Source organism: Melozone crissalis, unplaced genomic scaffold, assembly GCF_028551555.1.
Source record: "Melozone crissalis strain CALT ecotype California unplaced genomic scaffold, PUWL_Pcris_2 ptg000012l_1, whole genome shotgun sequence".
NCBI classification, from domain to species: domain Eukaryota; kingdom Metazoa; phylum Chordata; class Aves; order Passeriformes; family Passerellidae; genus Melozone; species Melozone crissalis.
In genome coordinates this window covers 16,518,364-16,542,702 of record NW_026535790.1, presented here as the reverse complement: position 1 = coordinate 16,542,702, position 24,339 = coordinate 16,518,364, and the positions used below count along the sequence as shown (strand labels likewise).

General features: G+C 41.6%; 2 protein-coding genes across 2 annotated transcripts; one reads left to right on the top strand and one right to left on the bottom strand.

The window, feature by feature from the left end:
* Positions 1-8,823: 8,823 nt before the first annotated feature.
* On the bottom strand, positions 8,824-18,549 carry GNPTG (N-acetylglucosamine-1-phosphate transferase subunit gamma). Its single transcript, XM_054271189.1, has 11 exons — positions 18,492-18,549; positions 18,356-18,413; positions 18,028-18,095; positions 15,910-15,964; positions 15,718-15,801; positions 14,577-14,670; positions 13,158-13,272; positions 12,531-12,613; positions 12,156-12,284; positions 10,662-10,743; positions 8,824-9,553 (listed from the first exon to the last, which is right to left on the bottom strand). The coding sequence occupies exons 1-11, from the start codon at positions 18,532-18,534 to the stop codon at positions 9,429-9,431; spliced, it is 936 nt and encodes a 311-aa protein (XP_054127164.1). The 5' UTR covers positions 18,535-18,549; the 3' UTR covers positions 8,824-9,428.
* Positions 18,550-18,584: 35 nt separating this feature from the next.
* On the top strand, positions 18,585-24,295 carry TSR3 (TSR3 ribosome maturation factor). The gene is made up of 6 exons (XM_054271190.1): positions 18,585-18,679; positions 18,770-18,986; positions 19,802-19,995; positions 20,785-20,958; positions 22,300-22,363; positions 22,442-24,295. Exons 1-6 carry the CDS (start codon positions 18,598-18,600, stop codon positions 22,572-22,574), a joined length of 864 nt encoding a protein of 287 aa, XP_054127165.1. The 5' UTR covers positions 18,585-18,597; the 3' UTR covers positions 22,575-24,295.
* The last annotated feature ends 44 nt before the right edge of the window (positions 24,296-24,339 follow it).

Below are 24,339 nucleotides of genomic sequence, written 5' to 3'. Positions count from 1 at the left end.
AAAAGTCATATACACAAGGTTAAATCCAGTCAGCATGTGCACACACACGCAGAGATGAGGAGATAGACACAGCCACGTGCTCTCACACACACTCACACACTCCTTCCACTTACACACTCGCTGCAGCCCTTACCTGAGATGCTGAAGAAGGTGCTTTGACACATCTTCTGGCTGCCGCTCCTTGAGGTAAATGGCAGATCCTGGGGAAATCAGCAGCCTCGGGGACCTGTGAGACGACAGGAAGGGTCAACAAGTGGCTATCTGACAGCTAGGACTTGTCCCCACTCTGGACTGATAAATTTTCTACCCAAATTCCCACAAAAAACAGATGAACAGTATAGTTGTTATAACTGTTCTACCCAACTGTGACTACAGGGCAGGGCAGCTCCAATCATAAGTGGTACAGTGTAAGTACACACAATATAAGCCGACGCATACAGTGCAAGTGTACATAGAGTGTAAGTACACACAATATAAGGCAACATGCTTACATACACGTAAGTACAGACAATATAAGGCAATGCACTTACATACAGTATAAGCCAGCATAGGTACATGCAATGTAAGTACATACAGTATAAGCCAACATAGGTACACACAATATAAGCCAACACAGGTACATGCAATATACGTACATACAGTATAAGCCAACATGGGTATATACAGTATAAGCCAGCATAGGTACATGCAATGTAAGTACATACAGTATAAGCCAACGTAGGAACATACAATATAAACCACAACTTAAGATAACTCTCTGGAAGATTACTTATTGAGCCCTATACCCTTGGAGAAGATGGAACCTATAGAACTACTGCAGTCACGTGAGGAGGGTGTAAGATGCTCCCTCTAGAAGTCCAAGAAAATGGAAAAAAAGGCACTACCAAAGCTGGTAGTGAGAAGGAAGATGGATGAGAACATCTTGTCCCTGTGAGACATTCCTGTCTCAACGAGTAAAAATGTAAAGATGCTGGAATAAGGGATATCTGGAAAGGAATGTGAGTAGAACACGGCCTATATGGCACAGAAGAGTGCCGATAAAGCATCGAGATGTAACAAAGGCCTGTGACGTGGAAGACAATGGACACAGACTACGTAACACAGACACCATAACATAGACACAGATGACATAACACAGAGACAAGTTGCAACTGCTTGGCACTTTCCCCTTAGGGACCCGAGAGTCGTAGCACAAGACAAGCCAGAGGCCAATGAGGCCAAGGGAAAGGAAGCCCTATGATGACAGCGCGTGATGATGAAATGTAGCTCATTAAAGGAAGTTAGGGCCAAAGCAGTTAAGAGGATGCCCAAGAGGCTCAGCAAGCCTAGAGAAGGAAGCGGACTGCCAGGTGACCGCGGCTATAGCTCTGGACCTGAAGGCAAGCTCCTCGGGGGAAAGAGCTGTGACGATACCGAGTTGAGGAAGGCTGATGACGCAAAGTTCATGACACTGTGGAGATGGGTCGGAACTGCCCTGCCCAGCAAAGGCTCTGGTGAGGCTGAGGAGAAACCCTCTCCCTTTATTTCCAGGGAGCCCGTCCCACTACAGACCTCTCCGCTAAGCTGACATCAGATTGCCTCCTGTGACAGTAAAGGCTTTTCCCCTTCTCCCAACCACTGGCCCCGACACTTAGCTTTTGGAAGACGAGCGGACAAAAGCCATCGTCGGTCAGACAGGGACGTTGAGATGTTCTCAATGTGTGTGCTTCGGTGCTGCCGCTTGCAAGCTGTGGCTACAAGCCTCCCCAGGGTACCTAAGGCAAAACAGAAAACGTGACTATTGCCCTCAAAAACAGTAATCCCCGGGACTCCTCCGCACCACTGCCCCAGCTCACCTCAAGTCTTGATTTGACTCTGGAGGCTGCCCAGAAGGTACCTGCAAAAAGAAAACGGACACGCTCAGCATGCTGCTGCATAGCGCTCGCCTATGAGTCAGCCTGCCTAAACCCCAAGTCACCTGCCCTCCTCTGTTCCTTGGCATGCCTAGGGCAGCGACAGCACCTGCAAAGAAACAAAGCAGAAAAGCATGCTGAGATACTGTGAAAACACAACCTCCCAACCCTGACAAGTATGCCACACCAATACCTTAAGCTTGCACCCACCTGGCATGGGCATGCTGGGCTAGGATAGATGGCAAGCAGAAAATCTAAAATAAAAAGAAGAATAATACATACTTAGAGCTGCACCAAAAACTGAGACCTCAGAAATAACAACAGCTTCGGTACCCTACTCAATGCTCACCTTGCCCACTCAGCCTTGACAGCTGCTCTCTGCCTTGACTTCCTAACAATAAAGACAAAGAGCAGAGCTGAAACAGCCACCATTTATGCTTCCTCTGCAAAGACAAACAGTGACTGACCTGCACGGGGGAATCCCCTCACCCAGGATGGGTGGCTCTGCCCTGGATTTTATCCTTCTGAACTAAAAGAAAGTTAGGATGAAAGTCAAAGGGCTGCAGGATACCTTATGGGCTCCAGATATCCTGTGTCTATCTACAAATCCCATCTAGAGTCCACCTGCACCCCACATTACAAATTCCAAGTCCCCGGGACTTCTCCTATTACACCAGGCTATGCGGCAGGGCAGAGCAGCCCTGGCACAAATGTGTGCTGACACCCGTGACACAGGACAGACAGGAGGTGACAAACAAAGGGCACAAGACACAGACAGAAATCTCTTTGCAAGGAAAACGGCTGCCAGGACTGAGAGAATGCAAAAGGAAATGACCAAGCTGAGACCGATGGTGAGCTGATGAGGCTCAGAGAACCCTGGAGGAAGAAGATGATAACTGAATGATCTCTTCCAAGAACTGCAAAGATTGATGCCTAGGAATCCTACAGTCAGAATCCTCTCCCTAACCTCACATTCTTACAAGTCCTAGTTCACTATAATGGATCCAGGTGGGGCATAGCTGTCCGTACAGCTCAGAACAAGACCTAAAAAGACACCTGACTGGATGCTTCCAAAGAGAGATGGAAGTCTGATACCTGTCTGAGCTTCCGAGTCAAAAGTTCTATGGCCTGGGTGCCAGGCCAAGGAATGCAGAGATCACAGATGCTAACAATGATGCCAAGGTCTCTGACAGACCCCTCAAAGGCCTAAGGTAAAAGACATGAGATACACAAACAACATACAATGCACAACAGACAGGTGACACGATACACACTGGGACTGCTCTGCCCTGCACACCTCAGCACTATGACCAAAAGTGAGACTTGGCTTTTATGGGGCCTAAGGGGCCACTTCATGAACACCCCTCACCTCCAAATTGGACTCAAAAACCCCTCCCAGTAATTCCCAAACCAGCACCCTGCTTTCATCCCCTCTGTGGTTCGTAGCCCTCTACTTATCTCTCAGACATCTGGGGATGCAGGTCCCTGTCAGGTGCAAAGAAAGGCCACCTCGTCAGCTGGGAAGGTCCTGTGGGCACAGCGCTGTTGTCTCTCAGACAGCTGTATTAAAGAAAACCAAACATCAGTGCGTGATCTTGGCACCACATCGGCCAAAACCCCACCAGTCTGCTACTCACCGTCCTCCTAAGAAGGCCCGGCATCTCCTAACCCTGACCCTCTGCCATGGATGCAATGCATCTGCACCTGAAAGAAAGTTAGAACATATGTCAAACACCACCAGGATAACTCACAAGCCGCAAACACCTTATGCCAATCTAGGAATAGCATCTAGAGCCCAAGTACAGCCCACATTACAAATTCCAACTCCCCAAGGCTTGTCCTATTGCAGCAGGCCATGCGGCAGGGCAGAACAGCTCCGGCACAAATATGTGCAGACACCCGTGACACAGAACGTGACAAACAGGGGGGACATGAAACACGACACATCATGCTTGTGGTGAGGGCCTCGAGGGGAGAAGGCAAAAGGGACCCCAAAGACACACCAGGTAACACGGCACACCGGACAACACGACACAGACCAGAGCTGTTCTGCACTGCCCGCCTGAAAGCTGCCATCAAAAGTAGAGCCTCTCCTCTTAGCTGTCCTAACAGGCCCTTGGAGAAGATTGCTTTTCCCTCTGCTCATTTTTAAATCTGTCACAAGAACTCCCAGTCTGCTCCTCTCCCATCTCCAGGCCGTGGCGCCCAACTTATCTTTTGGATGATTGGTGGATCCACGTTGCACCTGAAATGAGTCTGCCTCAGAGGGCCTCGTGATGGCCTGTGAGCCTCTCGGTCAGCTACAATAAAGAAAACCAAAACCAAAGTATGAGTCCAGAGTTATGTGGGCCAAATCCCAGCAAGGCAGCTACTTGCCCTTTCCTGAGTGTGCCTGGCTCCTTCAGGCTCCAGCTTCATCCTGACTCCAAGGCTGTGGCCTTTATTAGGAGTGGCACCTGGGTTAGGGAAAGGCAAAGTTAAATGGCATTGCTGCGAGTGCAGTGGATGACCTTGTGTGCTGTAAGACACGGGAATGCCTCTGCTAGGCTTCTGAGAAGCCTTGGGGGGGGATCCTCAAATAAACAAATAAACACCCTTTTGCACCCTGCTGCCTGCAAACCCCCTCCCAATAACTCCTAACTGGATACCTGCTCACCCTTCCTCTCCCAATCACAATCCTCAACTCACCTGAAGCCTCAACCTCAAACATCATCCTCGACACTGGGCAGATGTCTCTTGTGACACGATGAATCTGCTGAAAAAATTGTGCTTGACACAGCTTGGAATTTCAGGGATTTGCACTCCTCAAATACTAAACCCCCCCCTCCAAAAAAAAAAACCACCAAAAAACCCCCCAAAAACAACCCCAAAAAGGAAAAAACCCCCAAACTTGAAAACCCACCAAAACAAAACAAAAAAAATTCCCTAAGAACCCCAAAAACCCAACAAAAACAAAAAAAACCCACAAAAACCCCCCAAAAAACCAAACCTGCAAAAACAAAAAAGAACCAAAATACGAACAAAAACCAACCAAAAACCCCAAAAAGAAAACAAAAAAACCCCAAAAACTCCACAAAAAAAATCCAACAAAAAAAACCTGAGCAAAACCAAAAAATACACAAGTACCTTACCACCCCCTAAATACAAAACCCAAAATCACAAACCTAAATAATCCCTGTATTCTGTGCTGTTTTCTTCACAGTCCCTTCCAAACCTGTGTTGCTTTAGATACCCAGAAACACCTGCTGAAAAGAAGCTGAGATGAGCTGAAAGAGCCTCTTCACTGAAATGAGAGGAGAGCTCTTACCCCAGCACATCCCAGAGAGGGAATGAAGGCCCTCAGCCCAGGCTGGGTTAATATAATCCCACCTTTTATACCTCTGAGGGTATAAAAGCCCTCAGAGCAGCTGCAGCTGTTTGGCTCCTCTCACTCAGATTCAAGGGCAGTAAAGGGCTTGTTATAGAAGAAAACTCTTTAGAAAAATAACAGTGCTTTCTTTTTTGCATCAACTACTTGGAGCAGAAGAACAGAAAACTCGTAAATATAAAACTTTGTGGTGAGGTTACATAGCTAGATAAATTTGGTAATTGGGTAATTTGCTGTTACCTTACATAGTTATTCTGTGTTTAGCAAAAGCCATCTAATAAATTCACACCCGAAACTCCAGCAGCAGAGCTGGCCCTACCAAATCTGTATGTTTATACATACAGTAAACAAAACCAAAATCCCAGTAATAGCTATCAGAAATCTATGAAAGAAACCTATTGAAATTAATCCTACCTCAAATACAAACCAACCCATCCAAAGTTAGCTTCGCTCAAAAAACAACTTACACAGAGTTAATAATACCAAGAAATAAAACAACACACCATATACCACCAATGAATATAATAGTGAAGAAAAAAGAAACCACTTTTTTTTGTTTTTTAATTTAAACTAACTTCTTTTATTAGCTAGAACAAAAGCTTTTGCCAGGACTGCAACAACAACTTCTTCTCCTTCTTCTCCTTCTGAAATGTCCCTTCTCCTTCCCAAATTCCTTACAACTTCTGAGTTTACATCCAAGCAAAAAGCAAAATTCGTGCACTTGTGCGTTCGATGCTCCTGTCAGATTCTCTGTTTCCCTCCACATCTTCTTACACTTTCAGTCTTCACGCTGTCCTGCCGTGATGAGTTTGACGGAAGAATTGGTAAAGGTAAAGAGAGGATTTCCCTGCCTCCCTCCCCAGAGCTGGTTTCCTCAGCGCATTTCACTCAATCCCAAGCCGGCAATGATGCACGCTCACCTCAAGCGTGCAAGGCTCACAGCTGCTCGGCTAAATTCGGCTGCAAACGGCTGAACTCGGCTATTGTCGGCTGCGTTCGGCTGGACTCGCCTCTTCGGCGCGGCTCGTCTCGCTTCGGCCGAACTCGGAGCCGCTCCGTGCGCTCGGCGCGGCTCGGCTCGCTTCGGCCGAACTCGGAGCCGCTCCGTGCGCTCGGCGCGGCTCGGCTCGCTTCGGCCGAACTCGGAGCCGCTCCGTGCGCTCGGCGCGGCTCGGCTTCATTCGGCCGAACTCGGAGCCGCTCTCCGTGCGCTCGGCTCGGCTCGGCTTCATTCGGCCGAACTCGGAGCCGCTCCGTGCGCGTTCGGCTGAGCTCGGCTCGGCTCGGCTCCCTGAGGGCGGGCAAGCGGCGCCGCCTCACGTTAAACTCGCCCGGCTCGGGGCTCTCCTGCTGCCGCGTCCCGCGGGCGGCCCGGCCTTCGTACCGACACGATCGGGAGCGCGGGGTGGCACAGGAGCTCATTGGGCTGTGACCGCACTCGCGCTAATTAGCGCGCACGAGAGCGGCGGGCTCGGTTCGTCTGAGCTCGGCTCCGTTCAGGCAGCCTCGCAAGCCTGGCCTCGGTTCGCTCGAGGCCGTCAGGTTCGGCCGGTGTCGCCTTGGTTCGGCTGAGCTCGTTCCATTCGGCCGAAGGAGGCGTCGTTCGGTCGTGTTTTTATAAATATCTTTCCATATTGATTATATATTTCTATATTTAGTTTTATACTTCTATAACACTTCCATTATTCCAAATAAAAACCCGTCTCTAACCAAATAATAAAAAAAACCCCTTCTTTTAAAGGATTTATTTATACTTTATTTAATTATATTCACATTTATATTTATTGTTTCTTTTGATGCATTATATTAATAATTATATATAATATATATAAAATTATAGAAAAGTATTCAAATTATTAATTAGATTTCTACCTTTATATGACTTGTACTTAAAATTTGCACAATCAAAACACTGCCTATTGACAAATAAAAAACCCCTTCATATCGATGTCCCCAGGAGGATCTAATCTTTCTGCTTTTCTTTTTGACTTTGTCTCTTTGACACTAGGAGCAGTTATTTTAAGTTGTCCCAAGGCACAAGGGCCACCATCTAATTTTGAGTGTATACCTTGCCAGGCCCTGTCTCCACAGATAAGCCAGATTCCTCTAGAGAATCGAATTGGAAGTTTGTTAAAATTATCTGTGCGAGGTGCGTCATACGTAAGAAGCTTAGTTTGATTGCATCAAGAAGTCATATTGCTATAAAGCTGTGTGATATGGGGTAACGTTTAAATGAGGGCTGTCTTCTCCTAGGAAATGAAAGAAGTAACAGGTATCCATAGCTAATGAGCCTAGGATTTCTAGCTCTTGAAGGCCATATTTATCAGCTTTAGAATTATCAATATAACTTTGGTGTTTCTGGCTGGGAGTTGGAGATACATGCTGATCATCATATCGCCAATATTTATCAGGAGTAACATTATCAAAACCTTTCGGGAAAGGTGCTCCAACTAGACAGGTTGAAAAAGGTTTGTCAGGGCTTGTGTCAGATAGACAGATGGTATCGGAGCCTGCAGACCTGGCTAAAGCAACCCAGACATTCATCTTTGGTTGATTTACAGGTAAAGCTTCTGTTTGTGCTGCCTGTGCAGCTGCTTGCGCTGTTTGAGCTGTAAAAGCCCTTTCAATTTTTTCTCCTAGAGTTTTTCCGAGTTCCTTTGCCTGCATAATTGCCACTTGCTGTGGACTCCCAATTTTGTTACACACATCAATCATTTCAGGCACTGTGGGTTTTTCTTTTCCTAGGGCATGATAACTCTTTTACATTCGGCATTGGCATTATTTTCAGTAATGTCCCGTATCATTATTGGGCGAGCTATATCATCGCCACATTGTCTTTCTGCTGCTTGGATTACCCGGTCCACAAATGTGGTAAATGGTTCAGACAAGTCTTGGCTAATCAGATTATAGGCTTTTTCAAAACTTCCTGCAGGCTAAATTTGGAAAAAGGCTCTGCGAGCCATCTCTTTAATGTCATCTAACGCTCTTTTGGGTAAATTCACTTGATTATCATTCTGATCATCAGGAGGGTCACCAGTCAGCTTAGATATGACAAGGGTATGAAGGTTTGCATCGGTACTTTGTCTATAAGTGGCTAGTACCCCTGTAAGCAGTCTTTTCCATTTGAGTTCCCATAGCATATACTGTGAGTCTGTGAGAATTACACTAGCAAGATTTTTACAGTCATTTGGTGTGAGTGTATGTCCTTCCAGGGTACTTTTTAGCAGTTGCTTAAATTATGGGGAGCAGATACCACTGTCCCTTATTGCTTTTCACAATTCTTTTATCTCATGAGGTGGGATAGCCACCCCGGCCCTGGCCCGCTCCTCACCGCCAGTGACCCAGTGCCCGGATCATCCCCCGCTTTACGTGAGCGGAAGCGTGAGGGCTCGGTGGGTTGGGCCACGGCTCAACGCAGCTGCCGCCGTGAGGGCAAGGCCGACAGAACTCTGGGCCAGGGGGGGCCCCCGAACGGCACCACAGGAGGCAGCATAGTGACCGCACATGGCGTGCTCGGCGTTCACCGATGGCAACAGTGACGCTTCCACAGGTTGTGTTGGAGGAGTCCATTTTATTCCGTATTACAGAATTGCCAGGTATTACTATAACTATGCTATTGTAACAACTCAGTGATTTCATTCCACCTTTCTGCCATATTCTGACCAACTTCCATTTAACCTGACAGCCAAAGACGACATCGACCTTTGAACACGAATTGGTGTAGTGGCATGGTCTGCACTGCTGCGGCAGAAAATGTTTCTTTTTCCACTAAAGTGTGTCCAGAAATCTTTTTAGCATATAGATGAAATAGCATGTTCTTAATACTGTATTTAGTACCTTTCTTAAAACACCTTGCAGCACTGGTCTTGAGCTGGTTTATATTCACTCCAACTTCTACCACACTTGATCAATAAAAATAGCAAAAGCTGGGACTAGGCGCAGAGAATCTTTAAGTTCGTGTCAAATACTGGTCGTACCAAAGAAGTGCTACAAATGTTGTCAGAAACTAGCTAACTGTTCTCATAATGGTGTGCCCTCACTCTACTACAATGTGCTTTGCTTTAGGGCACAAATTGAAACAAAGTCAAGAATACTCACAAGAAGGCAAATCATCTTTGTGGCATAATACATGTTCAGTTTAATTTACATTAGGTACCATCCAAGTTTCTTCACAGAGTGTAATTCCAAATTCCTGTATCGCCATGGAGGTGCTCATCATCCTTTGACCCATTAAGAACTGATGCCACTGCAGTTGCCAGTTGGTGCCTTACATACTCAACACTGGAATTTCCAGCTGTAAAATTTAGTTTTAATATGACATCAGTTATTCTGGCTTTTAAACACCGAAACATTTTTGTCACAGAATTCACTAAATAATTTTGAAGTCATTTACAGTGAACTGAATTCGACTTTTGATTATAGAGTGCTAATCTGCAGTAATTAAAAGAACTACTGCAATACTACCAAACAGGTAGAAATACTGTGCAAATTACACTGCTAATAGTTTAAACGTGCAGATAACATGTTCTACAAAATTTTTGTATAAGTTTTTTCCCAGAAAAGTTTCTCAAAGCAAAAAGAAAAAATTATTTTGTCACTAATTTTAAGCTAATTTAATTAGCTCAAAGGTTCTTTGTTTTGTTGAAGTGCCAATTCTGAACATATAGCTATAAAAGAAAAAGACATATGTATTTACATATATACATGTATTCCTGGACATTAAATTCTCCTTTGACAAATAGTTCATGTAATAAAGGGGATGATGGTCCGGCAGGAATAAGTAAAAACAAACAAACAAACAGAAAACCAAACAAACCTCTCCAAAAAAAAAAAAAAATCAAAAAACAACTTATCTAGAATTAATCCAGATAAGCCACGCCCCTTCACAGCCAGCACCAGTCTCTTCTACTAAAAACTGCATGTGGTATGGTACTTACCTAACAAAAATCAAAGAGAGGGGAAAAAAGAAACAGGCAACTTCAAAAAGGAAAAAAAACAATCCAAAAAGATACAGAGAAAACTTCAAGTGTTATAAAAGAAATCAAGCCTTGTGGTTAAAATGCAGAAGTGGAGTTACTTAACAGACACCTTTGTTCTATTAATGATGTAATATCAGTTTCCTTTTGAACTGGCACCTTAAGGACTGGAGACAAATTTCAGGTACAAGAGCAGTCGAAATTTTTCTATAAAGCTAGAATTTCAAGTCATCAACAGATTTATTAAGGACAAAGTAAGTCCTTGTGGACAGGAATCAAAATCTAAGTACTTATTAAAAACTGACTACTGAATTTTACCTCCAGATATGCCAGATTATTTGACTGTTATTGTGACTGAAAACAGCTTTAAGGCATTCACATTCTGAGCAGACAACAATGAAAAAGAATGATACCAAAAAAACTCACCAAGATTTCCTTTGTATGCAATACCATGCTGACCTAATAAAACTCTAAGTTTTTTAATTTCTTCAGAAAGTTGCTTGTATTCCTAAGAAAGAAAATACATTAAAAATAGCCCTCCCACTTTTCAAATACATACCTAGATTGGGAGCTTTTAAGAAAAAAATGTCTCTGTGCACAGCTGTTACATCTCTTGGCTTTGAAGAACTTAAAATGCTTGTTCCAGGAACATAGAGCAAATTTTAGAAAAAGATACATGTCTGTGTTGCCAAAAGAGGAACCAGCTTTTTTCAAGCCCAAGAGTAAAAATTAGAAATGCTTTCTGTAACTATTTCAAATCTGTCTTGTAACTAGCATTTTATCACAGAACAAATCTTAAGTTTGCCTCAGGACTACCCTTATTTTACAATTATTGTAATTCTGCCATCTGGAAATTTATAAATTCTTCAACTCTTGGCCTAGTAACTTCATGTTCTTGCTCTCAGCAGTTTCTGTTACCTTACAGACAGGGATTGCTTAGTTCTATTGAGATTCAAAATATGTCCCTGAAATCTCAGAGAAGCCCCTATTTTTTGCTGTGTTTTGGTGTTTACGTAAATAAAGATAGAGCAAAAGAATAAGTATTTAAGATTATGTGTTTACCAAACCAGCCAATTTATGTCAATTAAGCTATGATGAAGCCAGAAAAAGAAATTATAAAATACCGTATTGATAATAAGTGAAAAAATAATCACGTGACTGTTCCAGCTCTTATGAGATCAAAACGGTGATCTATACATTGAAGTATATTCACCTTGGTTTTATTTGATTATATTCATTAATTACTACATGGTGTTTTGTCTTTGCTACCTTTTCCAAATAAAAAGAAAACAGCAACTGCCTCTCTGTATTGTAATAAATGAATTCCCATCCATGCTCTTTTTCTGATGGTCAGGTTGTGCTCTTTTAGGCTGAGCACGCCTTCTGCCTCTGTTTTCCCCATTCCAACTCTGTTGTAGAAGAACTGTTCACATACACAAGAATCATTCAGAAATAAATACAGCCATTCTGCCTTTTGCTTGTGCAACAGCCAATGCATTCTTCCACAAGTCTGGGTAATTATCCACAGAGATAATTATCCACAGAGATAATTAAAAGTGTCAACATTCTCGAGGTTGGTTACACATTTATCTTCACTAGTAATTTCTTCCTGTCTTCAGATTGATATTCCCCAGAAAGAGTACCTACAGGGTGTTCATAACCCAAGCACATACACCAATTCCTTCATAACCCCTATCTTCTTACTGGCCATTCATTTTTGCTGGTTTGTTTTTGACTTAGGGCCTATAATAAAGATACTGAATCACACTACATGCAGGCTGTTACATATTGAAACCAGAAAAGATAACTCCATTAAGAGATTCAGCTGAACACCAAGGGCATATACATAATGCTCTCCCACTGATACTGTCATATAGTGAAAAGGTGGCAATTCCACATTGTAAACATTATGCTCTATACCTTACTGCACTTTTCCACTGTTTCAAATCCCAGAGTTATTTTCTTACTCTGTTTTTCAACTTCATTTTCTTCTGTTGCTTTTAGAAGTCCTGCTTCCTCAAAAATCTCTTTCAGAATTTTTTTGTAACCCTAGAAAAGAAAGTTTCCAAAAGGTGACAGATCAATCTATTCAACTCTCATCCCTGCTTGCAGTTTGCACTGGCCATTCCAAGTCCTCAAGCTTCATTACCGTTTCATATAGCAGTTACAGAACACAAAAATTAATATTTGCATATTGCAGAATAAATAAAGGAGAAACTACATACAGAAGCCAGGTTTGGCTATTTGACAGTAATATTTTTTTTTTACCACATAGAGTTGGAAGAATTAATAAACCTGGTCGGTTATTAGTTCATCGTACAGAAGCTGCTCTGCTTCATCCCACTTCCTCTGCAGTGCTTCAGTCAGAGTTGGATAAACTGAAAAATGGAAGTCAAACCACATAAGAACCAGGAGCACTATCCTGCATTAGCAAATTCCTCCTCTAGTATCACACAAGAATATTTAAGAACTCAATGTTTCTTTACAGTACACAGTCTCCACTGCTTTCAAGAGCTGGGCTTACGCTTAAATTGCACTTCACACATTTAAAGTTTCTGGAGAATGACCAGAATTTTTTCTTATTTCCAGATCCAGGGCCTAATATTCCTTTGGTCAACGTAATTCTAATGGAGCTTTTTTGTAATTTAAGTAAATTGGCAGATACTACAGGGCTTATTCCTACAGTCCAAGAAAAGGAAAAATAAAAAAAATCATTCACTGGGTCTATACTAGCAATGACAAAAAAAAAAAAATTAATCCCAAATAAAAAAATTAGTTGAGAAATACCTAGGAAATCACTTCATATAATATGTTAACATTTAATACTAATTTATACTAAGGTACTAACTCAACCTAAAAATGGAAACTCTGAGGATAGTGTATATGCTAGCTGTTCCACAAAGTATTTTTTTTAAATTTTACCTAAAAGTGAGTGAGGATGGCACACGAGAGGAGTCTCAAATGTCAGAGAGTAAACACAAGTACTTGGCTCAGACACATAAGCCAATTTATTGCTCTTTCCACAAACAAGATGAACCTAAACATCAGGAAAAACAAAGATGAGCAAAAAATGTCTACATGAAACACCATCACTGATCTATTTGCTGTGTTCCAATGCTAGTAGATGCATTTCTGTACATATTGCCATGTCAAAGCTTCCAGCGCCTTTTTAAATTAAAAAAAAAAAAAAAAAAAAAAAAAAAAAGGAAAAAGGATCATAGCAAGCACATAATCCATTTATTTTGTAAAATGTGAAAACTATTTTCTCTAATGGGAAATGATTCTCCCGACCAACCATTGTTCCTTGGACTACTAAGTACTATATTTTCAGCAGAATGAGAGTAAAAAGGACAGTGAATAGGACACCTTAAAAATCTTGTCTAACATAAGCACAATCTTCTTAAATTTTATTTCTGACCAGTGTGCTAATTTAAGAATATAAGACACATCCAGACTGCAGAGAATTGTTTTCATCTTTAGATTTGCAGCACTAATATTTTTTGTCTTCAAAATGAAATGCCAGTGAAAAATTCAATCACAATATCAAAGGTCATACAAGAATATGAATTCTTTCTGCAGTTTCTATGGGAAATAAAGATGTTAAGCAGCCACCTCCATTAGAGTATAACATTTTCACCATGGCCAGGATATGGCAGCCAAGTTGGCAGCTAATTGCAAGAGATTCAACAAGGTGAAGTGCTGGGTAATGCACTTTGATCATAACAACCCCATGCGCTGCTCCAGGCTTGGGCAAGGATAGCTGGAAAGCTGCCTGGTGGAAAAAGACGTGGGAATGCTGGTTGAAAGGTGCTACTCATCAGACTTGTGCTCCAGACCCTTCCACAGCTCCAGCGCCCTTCTCTAGACATGCTCCATCACCTCAAAGTCTTTCTTGAAATGTCCCTAGTGCTTGTTCTAACACCATAAATAGCTTCTCAGCATGCTACTGTTAACTGCCGAATTCTTTTCCCTCCTTTTTCCTGTATGTTTTTAATAGGCTGGCATCTTGAATTCTGCAAAGAGCTCTTTCTCTTTATTTTGCCTGACACACATTAAAAAGCACTGTACTGTATTTCTAAGGTAATAATTATACAACTCTTTCAAGGAAAAAATGAGTTGTAAGTAACCAATGAGAATACATAGGTAAATATCCTCAAAATTTTATCCCGATTCTAGCTTTCCTCCTCCAGTCATTCACACAGTCACTGAAGGAATTCATCTTTATGTTTTCTATCACAGCTTAAATGATGACTTCTTCAGGGTAGGAATGTTTCCGTTTGTAGTCTCACAAGTGTTTGCAGAGTCATGCTGTCTGAATTAGCATAGTTTAAGTTATTTTACCTTTGTCTGTCTGCTCTTAGTTTCACAGGAGTCTCCTTCCCTCATCCACATTCCAACAAATGTGTTATTGTCAATTTCCCATTCCTGCCAGATTCTGAAAAAAGAGGACACTAATTTGTTTTAAGTTACTGGACAGAAAAAGATGAACCCTCAGGAAGAAAACCAAGAATACCCTTATATCATGTTCAATTTAAGCGTATATACTTAATTTCTGTTGTCTCAGGATTTCCACTTCCTACAGCCAACACCTTGGAAGCAGTGTAGTTTGTTATCCATGTTGCTATATAGAACACATCAAGAGCACTTTTTGAGAGCAGAGTTTTGGATCCAATTTCAGTTTGGAAACCATTTGCAGTTAGAAATCTGTGTTTAAGTCTAGTAAAATAAAGTTTATAGATCAATCCCACAACAAAGTCCATGAGGCTAAGTACCCTGTGCAACTCAGTTTGATTGCAGGATTTTTAGTGCTGATGAGAGCACCTACAAACGCTAGTCTACTTCTGCTAGTCCTAAAGCAAATGATACCCTCAGCATGGTGATGTACAGTTTCCTCACATACCCGCTTCCTGTTCTGCACATAGGAGAAAAAGAGATATCTATATACAAAATATCTAGAAAAGCAATGGTCTGATTTATACTTAGATTTATTTTAGGTATTATGATTTGGTGGTATTATGATCCAGGGTATTTTTAAATACTTTGGGATACTTTTTTTTGGTTCTACATTGAGTGTTTTATAACTTTTTATATTGTTTAACTACCATTAGGTATAAAGCACTCTTTTTCATTTTATAATATTTGTACTTAACCCAAACGGCAAATAGTTAATGGCCATGAAATCTGTGTTAATATAAGCTGTAGTTAGACATTATTGAATTTTTCACATGAACATATCCCACTTGCAGTTGGCAGGGGTTATTAATCAGTCTCCAGCTAAAATAGGAGGTTAATATTTATCAACCAAAAAAAAAAAACCCTGAATTTTTCAAGACAGGGTATTTTTAAGTATAGTGCGTTGGGAACTACCATGATCTAAACTGACCAATGCAAGAATCTTAGTTTTAAAACAGCCTCATTTTTACAATCTATGAAGTGGCCTGCTGACAACATAGCTAAAACGTAAAAAGTCTAAGTGCCTCACCCTAAAATCCCACTATACGCATTCCATCGAAAAGTTTGCTCATGCTGAGTGACATTATGGAAAGGACAAAACTCATACTTGTACCTTAAAAGGAGAGAAAAGAAACAGAAAATTAGAAATGTTTCAGATTGGAATAAAAAACTAGTTTATTCCCAGTAAGTATATAAACAAATATGCAAATCCATTACTCACGTGGATTCCACAAAACTGAAACACTTGCCAGCAAGCCTAAAGAGATGTGCAGGGCCTAAAAACATCACAAGAGATGACATAAAGGAAAAAGAATGTTTTGGTTAAATTTAAGCAAGCTACTGTGGTGACAAAATTGTGAGGAGTACATGACAAATTTAATTTTCTGCTGTACATAAGGAAATTTTTATCTTTCATATGAATTACTATAAGTTATCAGTAGCACAATACTGGATTGCATCATGTTCTTTTCATTCTCACTACCCAGTGAAATAGATAAGACTAATTTGACAACAAAAATGAGAAACCTGTGTAAAAATAAAACATTTGGAGGTGAGGTCCATAAAAGAAGTCATCAGTGCAGATCTTGCCAAAATATAGAAATCACTGAAACTCTTGCTTGGCATCTGTCTCCAAATTCATCCAAACTCTGAAAGTTTATACTAGCAAAGCTCATTTGTTCAAGATGTTGACAGTGCTCCATATTTTTTTTTCCATTTGCCTTCATGGTCTGATCCAGGTAACATTCAACAAGATAAAACTTCTGCCGTCAGACAGGTCAGGAGATGCAATTCTATTCTTTTTGTATTGACTACAAGGCTTGTTGCCAAGGAAATCCAAGACTGGAAACTTGTTGTTAAAAAGAGGGAGAAAAATTCTGAACTAGGTGCTAGAGAAGTACTTCAGTATCTCTCGTATGTGGAAATTTACCTTGGAATTACTGAATATTAATGAGGAAAGAAAAGAGATAACAAAGCAAATAAAGTAAAACCCCATCCTGGACGCTAATTCCCCACTGTCAGGATTGCGTGGGTACTTTTTCCAAGTATCTAGACAATCAATCCTACAAACAAAGGTCAGACTACCAGAAACACGCCCTCCAGAATGCTTTAACCACTGGGATACAGGGATACTGGGATACAGGCAGGTGCTCTTTCCCAAGTATTCTTCTGACTGCATGATCTTGCGTTTCATTGTAGAGATGGGCTTGGCCAAAGGGTTTGCTCCTCTACTACATGAAATCTGTGCCTCAGTGATTAGCATGCTCTCCCCGCAAATGAAAAACAGCAGATGTGAATGTGTCCGTAAGGAATGCATTAAACTCATGTCTCCCTTTCCAGGGCAGATGCTGTAGAAGAGAAACTACCAGAATTATTACCCCAACTGTTTTGTAGAAGAAAAGAAAAAGGATGGTTTCCATGCTAAAGAAATAATCGTACAAGACAGGGTTCCATGCACACTCCCAATTTTCGGCTACATGTAAGATCCCACAACAAAGAAAGGATTTCTGGTGTGCTGTCCTTTTCTCCTACTACTTTTGACATCTTCCCATTCGGCATTCTATTACTAATCCCATTTCTAACTATATCACATTTCACATGCAGTACATGCAGAATTATACACTTGAGTTTATAAAATGTGCCAAGAAACATTAAGCATAATCACATTCAATGTTGTAATATCAAAATGCCTTTCTTGAATCTCAACAAGGTTTAAATTTCTGCCTAAGGTTAGCAGAGAGACAAGAGTTACTCCCTTTTGCTTAGTCTTTGCCTTCAGTGTTTATCTGCTCTCCTCTAGAGATGGCCTAGAATTTTGTACATTCCTGTTCATTTTGCTTAAGGGGTGCATTTATGTTGCAACACGGAGGCTGCATGTGAAACTGAGCCCCTCTGACTGGTTCCAAGACTACTCTTAGGACTTTTTTCTAAAACTATTTTTGAATAATAAGTACTACCAGACCACAGGATGACTTTTATATGATAATCTCAATGACGTTGAGGATTGTGTCAAGAAAAAAAGAGTGTGTACTATGGGTCAAAATGATCTGTTACAGGCTAGAAAAACACAGAATAAAATGTATGCATAGTCCCATCACAAAAAAAAATTAACAGCACCGAGACCTGGAACCACCAGTGAAGTTAATATACATTTTAATCCTTCAGGAGCACAATGAAATATATTTGCCCATGCTTATTTTCCATGATGCTTAAAAAACTACACGTGAAATTCGGTTTTCTATACATAAAGTCGAAACAGACTACTTGCACTGCAAACAACTGTTGCTAAATGATGAAAACGGCACCAAAAAAAAAAAAAAAAGGTAACGGTTGCATATACCTGATACTGCAGACGGGGACATCTTTGGCTGCAGTCTATTTGTTTGAGGCAAGAATGGGTTATTCAACCTTTCAAAAGAAGGAAAGTTAAACGTTTAAGGCTGAGTTATGCATCTGGGCGTCCATACATCCTCCCCTACCTGTGCGTCTCAACACCGACGGCCGCTGCCCGCGGGCCAACAGCGGGGTCTGCGGGAGCGGCCCGGCTCGGCCCGGCGCCACATCCCCGTTGGAAGAAACGGGCTAGAGCGTGCACGACGGCAAACAGACCCGAACCCGTCGAGTGAAGGTGGATCACGGGACGACCCGGAGAGCAGGCGGCCACGTACCCGAACGTATTCGGCTCCTCCACGATCTTCATTTTTCCCGCCGAGGCGAAGAGACCTGCTAGGAGAGAGCAGTTGGGAGCGGCGGGATGGGCCAAAGGACCGGCGCGCCCGCCCGCGCCGCGGCCCCCGTACCCACCAAGCGCCGCGCTCAGCGCCGCAAGCAGCACCCGAGCCGCCATCGCCTGCTCCGCGGGAAGCGGAAGTGCGTAAGGCCAGGGGCGGTGTTTCTGCCGAGCGCGGCCATGGAGCGCGGCCGGCGCGGGGGCCGGCGCGGGACTCGCAGCCTCGAGACTTTCGCGGCGGAAGCGGAGGCCGCGCTGACAGGTGCGTGAAGCGACGCGGGCGAGGGCAGGCGGGTCCTGCCGAGCTGTGCCCCGTCACCGTTGGGCATTGATGTACACCTGCTGTTTTCAGCTTGCCTGGACGGCGAGAGGGCCGCGGATGGGGGCGCCCGGGAGGCCAAGTTTCCCTGCCCCCTTGCCATGTGGGAGCTCGGACACTGCGATCCCAAGAAATGCACCGGGAGAAAACTCGCCCGGAAGGGGTTGCTGCGAACCCTGCGCCTCCGCCAGAGATTCCCGGGCGTCGTCCTGAGTCCGCTGGCTACGGAGTACGTCTCTCCGGCTGACAGGTGGGGCCTCGGTGCCTGTTGGCAAAACCCGGCGGCGAGGGAAGTGGGGGAGCTGCAGACTGTGAGGGAGAGCACTTCGTTCGAATACCGTACTGATGTTGTATTAAAGAGAGCATTTTAACCACTGATACCTGGCTGAAACTCTTATGGAATAACATTGACCTTCTTATTACGTTACACTGATGCATGAACATGAGAAACAGAGTCGTTTTATCAAATCAGCCTAATAGTTTTACACAGCTAGTATCAGATGAGAAAAGCATCTATAGCTCCCAATGAAAAATCCAAGTGCACGTCTTGTAGGTTAATTTCTTCAGAGCGCAGCCGTCTACCTGCTGTGTCTTTTATCATGCTGTATTTAAGTTCTTCAGTAGACAACACGTGTTAACACAATGTGTTTCTTCAAATGTGCCAGCAGAATTTTTATAAAGATACACGTATCAGAGAAAAGATTTGTCTTTAGAAGCAGAGAGAAGCTAGCAGAGAACCTTAATCAGAACTGTAGTTGAAAGTGTAGTTGAAGGTGTGAACATTACTATTCATCACACTTCTGTCACATTTTTAAACCTAGAATTAATCACATTTCATTTTTGGGTAAACCTTTTTTTGCAATTTGTATGTTTGGAGGAAAACCATGCTACTATTCTTTCTCATTGAGTCTCTGTTAGAGGTTTTTGTAAAGCGTATGGGGTTTGATTAAAAAAACCAGGGGATGTATGCAAGTTTGTTGCCAATATAAAGCAGCAATTAGAAGTCTCACTTCATCAGTATAATGGTAACAATTTTTCAAATACAGTGACATTTCTTTTTTTCAGGCGTGTCATTGCTCAGAGTGGAATTGCAGTCATAGATTGCTCATGGGCCAAATTAGAAGAAACTCCCTTTAACAGAATGAGGGGGAGTCATCCGCGGTTGCTGCCTTACTTGGTGGCTGCAAATCCTGTAAACTACGGTCGGCCATGCAAGCTGTCCTGTGTGGAAGCTTTTGCTGCAGCATTTTGCATTGTTGGTAGGCTCAATTGTCTGATGGCAAGTATGGTGCTAGCAATTGCTACATTCTTAATCAAACAGAAGAGATGGTCTGCAACAAAACAAACTGTAATGTTGTCATATGGGTCGTCACTTTCTTGACTTTGGGATCAGATTATCTAGCTTTCCTCCAGATGCGTGTTACCAGTTGCACTGAGGTATCCGTGTGGTATTCATGTCAGCTACTGAATGGGACACAAACTGATAATCCTCATTTTATCTGGATGGTGCATAACGTTAGAAAAGCTGTTAAAAAAAAAGAAGACAGAACACAAATGCTTAGGCAAGATTGCCTTAATGAGAGGTAGCAGCTGGCTGTTAATAGGGCGAGGTCTGGGTAAGAACAAAATAAATTGCCCCCTCTTGTGATGTTTTTCAGACTCATCACAGAACTTTGATAAAAGAAATGCTCTACCATACTGCAGACAAATCTTATCTTCTGAAAATACTGTATGGTACAATTGATCTTGTACTGAAGGGCTGTGGGAGATACTGCTTGAATCATTCATTACCTGTACAAAATACTTTTATGTAGCACTTGCTAGAAGGCTATGAACTGCTCTTGGATTCAGTTCCATGTTTCAGGTTAAACTGAAATTTGAAAATATTTGTAGTTTTTCCAGAAGTTTTAATCCCTGAACACTGAAAGAAACACTGGCAAACAGCTTTCTATTGTATTGACATGAATGCACATCCTTAACTAGAAACATGTAAGCCAAGTGAAATCTCACAGTAAAGAAGAAAACTAATAAATTATTTTCTGTTTTAGGATTCCCAGATCTAGCCACCATTCTTCTAAGGAAATTTAGATGGGGTAAGGCATTTCTTGACCTGAACAAAAATCTCTTGGAAAAATATGCAGCCTGTCATTGCCAGGACGACATGCTAATCGTTGAGAAGGACTTCTTAGCCTGTATCCAAGAAAAAAAAGACGAAGAAGTAGGTAAGAGACAAACAGAGAAACACTACACGTGCCCTTTTTCTAACTAGTTTTCTTTACAGTATTTTCCTTAAATCCCATAAAAACATTAGCAAGGTGGAAGGTAGGTGCTTTGCTGATATGTGTTGTTCTATCTTTATACTGTGCTAAGTGTCCCTGTTAGCCCATTTTTTTCAAGTCAAGTAGGGTGGAAATGACTAAAGCAATTTAATGCATAGAGTATTCACAGCTGAACCGTAAAGCAGTTATCCTTATTCAGCTAACCAAAATAGAAACTTAGGAGCAAAAAGAAAATACAATGCTTCCTTGTTTTCTATACAGATGTTAAAAACAGAGTATGAGTAAAAAGACTAGTAATTGAGAAGGAACTATGAGAGAAATATACGCATACAGTCAGACACCAAGTTAGTTACACATAAATCTAAGAAGGACTTTTAATAGACATATTTATGTAGTTCTCAATCAAGATGTTTAAAATCAGATCTATTAAGAGAATTAAAATAATTTATAATAAGTACAAGTAGTTTATTCACAAAGTCTTCCAGTAATTTACTGCAATCCCAGTATTTCAGGCTGTATTCAGCTGAGTGCTTGGTCTCATTCAAGACAGCACAAAGAAAGGCAAATAATCAAGAAGATATGAAAAGGGATTATCCTAATTAACATTTTCCTTTCATGGTGATTAAGCCCTTAAAATAGGCCAGGGCTCATACTGCAAGAAGATGGTCAATAGCGTTCACTTGCTCTAAACTTTGATCTCTTTGCCATGATACTGAATTAAATCATCCTCCTGGTGGAAGCCTAACTAGGTACACTAAACTGAAGACAGCTCTTAAGAGGCAACATGGCTATGCCACTTAAAGCACACTTCCACCTACAATCCTGTGTATTTTCTGGAACTGCAGAACCAAGACTTGTTTGACTTTTCTGACAGTTCTTCCCAGCTACTTCAGCCAAAGTAAGCCCAGCCCTACCCTTACTCAGCAAGAGCTAAATCTGGACAGCTGTAATTCACTTTTCAGTGGACATCAGCTAACTAGACAGCCATTTTAGAACATAATCAGTGTTTTCTTACCCAAAGCCTTAGAAACCTATTATACAATCGGACCACCTCTAAAGAGCTACAGGACCCCTTGCAGGGGGTGAGGGAAAAGAGTGAAAAGCCTAAACTGGGCAGGCAGGACTTGGGTTATTTTCTCATCTCCCCCAGTTTCTCCTCAAACAACTATGGTAAACTTATGAGAGATGTGAACTAGCCTTTCTGTGTCTTCCCCCCTCTGCCATTCATCTATGAAAATGAAGGAAGACCATTAAGAAAATGCTTTTTTCATCTTCTTTTTCCAGATCCATTTGATGTTGACCTAGAAAAAGAATTTTCTAATCCCAACAGGCCAGTCAATTCCTCAGGGTAATGAAATTTAATTTAAACCATAGTTTTACTCACTATAAGTTATTTTGCTTTGATAATCTTGAAAAATGTTTCCAGTCTAGCACCAAGGAAAGAAGACTCTGAGGAGGACAGTGTAAGCAATTCAGATGATGCCACTGAGAGCAGCGAAAGCATTGATGAGAGCAATCCAGAAGACATAAAAATCCCCAGTAATCCCAAAGAGTTGTAACGTCTTGTATAAAGAAATTTTTTTGCGACTACTTGAGTGTGTCTTGTTCACCTGTAACTTGATGCTTAGCAAACCTCAGTCTCTATGCAGGTTTGTGGGTATTTTTAGGCACGAGGTGTTTTTAGGCTCTAGGTTATTAAATTTTTAGGTAAGAATGGAACATTAAATTATTTTGTAAGGAGTTTGAAGCTTAGTTAAAAGTGAAAAAATAACCCAGTATTCTAATTGATGTGTCTGGAAAGTGGTTTATAATAAACTTCATTATTAAACTAACAGTATATTAGGTAAACTTTCTTAACTTCTGGTCTATATTTCAATAGGAGAACATGACTATGCTATTGGGCTGTTCATGGTACCTACCACATAGGGAGTCTCTTGACTTTTTGCAGGCTTGAATCTGCCATATGTATTTCAACTACTTCATCTGTTTAGAATAAACTGAGCTAAGCCTGAAAGGAAAAAAACACTTCTTGGAACTGCTTTAACATTTCAGTATGTCTTTTCAGGAACTTTAATTGTTCATTTTAGTTATTTAGAATCAGTCCTAAACAACAACAGTGTTTTTGGCACTTCATACTCAGAACTGTACTATGAAATTTCACATCACAGGTTCATCAGTGCTATCTCTGTGCATTTTCATCACTCAAAGTGGCACTGTACCAAGTCAGAAATAAACACTGTCTGGCCCTTAAAGCTTTGTGATAGATTCATACCAGCACTAGTATCTCAGGTCACTTTTCCCAACGCCTGCCAGTTTGTATAGTGAAAATGAGCTGTCAGCAGTTGTTTTCTATATATTTAAATAGAATACTCTTTGGAGTTTCAGGCACCCAACTGAAACCTAAACTTTAGTGATCATTCAGTAGAATTGGAGATACCAAGGACAATTTGTAGACTCACCTTCACAACTCAAAGTTCTTCACATCACAGGACTTTCTCCTCTTGTCCCTCTACTATTAGAGGGATTAAATACTAGTGCTACTGGAGCTAGAGCTGGGAGTAACAGCAGCAGTTTGGGTGGTACAAATACTCAATTTCCCTTTTAAAAACAAGAAGGACAAGTAAATTAATTCTATAAGGAGACGTTCCCTTTGGTTTGTTTTTTTCAATAACTTCCCCACCCATATGAAATCTGTCCTAAATGTGCTGCTTCAGCAAGGGTTTCTTAGACAGTGACAAGAAAGCATTTCAACATAACAAAAGACTGAGAACCATGTGAGCACAGCAGCTATTCTAATTTGGGGGAATGCTTTTACATTATTAAGCTGTAGCAATCAAATGGAGACAAGCAAAACAGATCTGGAAACAGAGCTGTATAACTTAGATCATAGAGCACATCCTCTCCATAGAAGCTATATGCATTAATAAATGGAAAGAGGCACAAAATTACTTCTAGCAATAATAAACAAGCGCCATTTGAAAATCCTCAGCATTCCTTGGACAACTTCTATTATTGTTCGTATCAGTCTAAAGCTCACGTTTTTTATATTAACATGGTCACACCGGCATGCTGATCCCATTATGCACAGTAAGCAACTGATCTCTGCTTGAGGAACTGATCAGAATTGACTTGCTGCCGTTACCACACATGGCCCAAGGACGGGCCACATACCTGCTCCAGGTCAGGGACCGGCAAAACAAATGAAAGCAACATCTAAACCAAAGGCAAACGCAACATCACAGGTCTTAAAAACAACTTGCACTGAATTGTGTCCAGAGCCGTTTAAATGGCTGTCTTTTAATAATTTTAATGAAGATAAATGAA